At 48.1% G+C, this 3912-nt stretch overlaps 1 protein-coding gene across 1 annotated transcript in view; it reads left to right on the top strand.

Moving 5' to 3' along the window:
* LOC104493988 (transcription elongation regulator 1-like protein) overlaps positions 1–3912 on the top strand; it is a gene marked incomplete at its 5' end in the record, with an annotated part of 31290 nt that overhangs the window by 5099 nt on the left and 22279 nt on the right. Inside the window, 2 exons of the mRNA XM_010136762.1 lie at positions 2524–2618; positions 3687–3775. Of these exons, the coding sequence (XP_010135064.1) occupies positions 2524–2618; positions 3687–3775 (184 nt within the window). The remainder of the gene's footprint in view (positions 1–2523; positions 2619–3686; positions 3776–3912) is intronic.

Here is a 3912-nt window from a genome sequence, read left to right as displayed (position 1 = left end):
ATTAAGGAGCGGGAGGAGGCCAGCCATGAAAAAGCAATTACACTGTGGCTTGTACCTTCCTCAGCATCAAACCGGAGGTCCCGGAGCTGGGCGAGTGTGGTTTAGGTTCTCTCTCCTATTTCTCCTGTGGGAAACTCCTCTGCTGAATTTCTCCTGTGCAATGGTTTGTTTAAATCTGCCAATTGACATTTATCTATTTGTATTAATGCTTGGAGTGATTAATTAAAAGCTGACATCAGCTGGGTAAACATGTTTTCCTGTTCCTCGTGCATGTGTGCGTTTGCAGATACACGAATGAAAGATCTTGGCTCCTTCTTAAACCAACATGATAAAGAAGACTATAAAAGAATCAAAATAATAATAATAATAATAAGCTTTTTGTCTTAGGGTTAGAGAAATTGATGAGAACAGGAAGAAGTAGAGCTGGAAGAGGTGTTAATGTGATTTCCTTGTTAAAAGAAAAAATAGATCCCAGGGCTGTTAAGCATTGCTTCCCAGGTGTGCTGCTCCATGTCCAGCTGCTCCGCTTTCAGCTGACAGGATCCACACAGCAATTTGTTTGTGGCTGGTTCATCCACAGCTAATTGCCCTTCTGGAGCCGTTGCTTCGGGGATTATTTCATGGCAAGAGCAGAAGAGTCGAGAGCTGGAAATGCCGAGATGTACCACACTGCTCCACAGCGTTGTCCTTAAAGGCTCCTAGCATGGGCTCGGCTGTGGTTCCTGCAGAACGTGGCCAGTGCCACTGTGCGCCTGCAAATGCCAGGCTGTTCTGGCTGCCTTTAAATTGCTGCAAAATCAAGGATTTGCAAAGGAAAATTTGCTGCAGAGGGGGATGTCTCAAGGTTCCTTTCCTCCTCTCCAAACACATTTCCAGAAGGCACAGTCATATTTGGGTTTCAATCTTGTCAGAAAGGAGGCATTTGCTGGGTCAGGCGGGGCAGCGCCCCAAGGCTGGCTCACAGCATGCCATGGGAGCGCAGGACAAGCCACCAAGGATATCCCGGGGAGAAGCAGTGGGGGAATTGGCGTGATGGAAAACATGGGACACGTCACCTTCGCCGGAGCCCCAGCAGGAGAAGGCAGAGGTGGGTGCTCGCTGGAGCCAGATGTGACTGTCCTGCCTTCACAGAGCAACGTGCCCGGTAACGCTTTGATTCCCGATTACCAGATGTCTGGTGAAGGAAGATAAATTCAAAGACCCTTTTGATATGTGTTAGCTGCTCCCTACTCCTCACTGCTTTCATATGGAAATTAATTGATATGGTTTGTAAATCTTCTTTTTCACTACTCATAAAAATTGAGTAAGTCGTCTTCTGAGAAAAATGACATATATATAAATTTTTATTACTGCAGTACTTTCTGTGGTAAAGCAGAGTCCAATGGCTCAGACGCCAGCCTTTTCCTCGGTGTCGGTCCTGTCACGTGTGTGCCTATCCTGAGTATTTTTAAATTTAATAGTATTTTGACATGTGAATCTGCCGTACATTAGGCAATCCTAGAACAGCAGTGCTTGCAAATAGTTCCTTGGAGCTGTTCTACCGGAGTTTTAGCCTGCTTGGCAGACAGAAGGTGCTCCATAACTCTTGAGATGGATGAGGGTGAGGTGGGTCATGGCGTGTCCTCGTTACAGCACTTTTGATACTGGTAGTACCAGCCTGTAGTTGCAGTGAACGTGCTTCCCCCCGGAGCTGCTGAGCACAGATGATGGCTGGAGTTGGGAAGAACGAGTGGCAGGCTCTGCATACGTGTTCCCTGGGGCTGGTTAATGTACACAGAGCTTCTGTATCTTGTCCTCTCTGGTGCCAGCGAGATGGACCAGGCGACCAGAAAGTCCCTTTGCTCAAACCCCATATATGGGTTTTAAGAGTAACAGAAGGACAAGACAATATAAAAACCCCATGTTAAAAAAAGATAATGTCTTTTTAACCATTTCTTACTGTGCCAGAAAACTCCTTTTTACTCATTGTTAGGCCTGTGGCTTGTACTTGCTGCCATTTTTGCCTTAGTTACTGTCCCTTGTGGCCTCTCTGTTATTACAACACACGTTCTGTAGCCTGTGAAAGACTTTGGTGTTCAGCACTTCAGGATGGAGTCGGCTGTTTGTAGAGAAGGGGAATGTGTTCTTACAACTCTTCCTTGTGGTAACGGCGGCTCCTAAGGAGTTAACCAGAGCACACCAGTATCTCCTGACTGGGAGGAGATGAGGATGGCTGGGAGGCTGCCGCTCCCAGGGGTAATAAAAAAAATTGTTTTGGGTTCTGGGAATGCAGGACTAAAAGCTCAGTGCAATAAAAACCTCACTCTAAGGTGTATGACTGCGTCCTGTTAAAATGCAGCATGGTATTTAGAAAGGCGATGTGGTCCTCAGTACACGCGTGTGTGTAAGTAAAGGACTGAGTGAGGAGGAGGAGGTGATGAGAGGAGCTTGAGACCCAGAGAGTGATTCCGGTTTTCTTCATCAGATTTGGCTCGTTGGGAATGTATTTATTGCACAGTAAAAAGAAATCCTTTCCCCTCACAGATAATGGCAAAGAATCGAGTAGATCCTCCTGTCCACCGACCTTGATTTTACACACAGAGAGGAAGAGTACCCCCATGGAGTGCGACAGCGATAAGGTCTGTGAGGGCTTTTCTTCTTTTACTAACCTGAACTGCACAAATTGGAGTCAGGATGAAGGACTGTCCTCTGGCCAGAGCCGTGCTGGTGATACGGGGCTGTTCCCTAGAGTCCATTTTCCAGAGCTATCTATTTAATTTATCTTGTTGCTTTATAGAATCTCTGTCACTGTAGCATCAGAGCATCAGAGGAGAGATGCTCACAGCTTGGTTTCTCCCCGAGGTGGAGGAGAAGGGGTTGGTGGGGTGTGTGTGCAAATGTGGAGGTGGGACATCTGTGATTCTCCTAGGCTCACTGCAGTGCTGGGTCAGCCCTTGCTCAGAGCAGGGGCAGCTCACTGGACCTGGTGCCATTTACCACAACATCAGCTCCAGCTGCCAGGAAGACATTTTTCATTGCCCTCACCTTTGTGGGTGAAGTGCTGGCAGCAAGTGCTCCCCAGACTTGCTCAGCTGTTCCTGCTGTGCAAGCCGTTCCCTTTGGTCACACGCTGCGTCACGCCCTGGAGAATGGGACAAGTTACTGAACGTCTACAAGTGACTGGCAGGGGGTTGGACCGGATGATCCCCTGAGGTCCCTTCTAACCGCCACCAGTCTGGGATTCTGCCAAGTCCTCTCTTGGTACCTGTGCTACCCACACCCCTTCCCTGGCTGTTTCCCCACAGTTCCTGCTGTGCAGACCCGGGGGCTGGCAGCCACTGAAGCACCCTCCTGCCTGTCTTTGCCCTGGTCAGGACACAGGACAGGCCTCCCTCCCCACCCTTTGTTTCTGACGAGGCAGCTCTCCTCGGCAGTGCAATAAAGAGAGTTCCACCCACTCTCCCAAGCAAGCTGTTGGCATGGACTAAAGCATGTCTCCGCTGGTTTTTTTCGTTTGTATTGCTGTAAGTGGGGTGATGTGTTTATTATGTCCCGTTTATCTGGGTTGTTCTCAAGGCAGCTCGTTGTTGGTAAAGCTACTCATGGAATAATGACAATAAGGGTGATCCACTTGTGTTAATTTGTATAACAAAGACTGTCTTCTGCATTGGCTTGATTAGTTGACTAATCTCTATCTGTCTTTCAAGGATCATTCTTTTAAACTAGTAAATGAGGATGACAGCACATCCAACGGCAACAAGCCAGTGGCATCCACCCCAGTGCCAGGATCACCATGGTAAGCAAATGCAGTCAGACATAATAGAACCATTCAGCAATGCCGTTTCCCTCGCCAAAAACATATGGTAGTGGTCTGGTACGTGGGGAAAATACGCTGCCCTGAGGGTTCAGAAGCAGCCCTGGGCTCATCCTACT

Source organism: Buceros rhinoceros, unplaced genomic scaffold, assembly GCF_000710305.1.
Source record: "Buceros rhinoceros silvestris isolate BGI_N320 unplaced genomic scaffold, ASM71030v1 scaffold12335, whole genome shotgun sequence".
NCBI classification, from domain to species: Eukaryota; Metazoa; Chordata; class Aves; order Bucerotiformes; family Bucerotidae; genus Buceros; species Buceros rhinoceros.
This window is presented reverse-complemented; position numbering and strand designations above follow the sequence as displayed.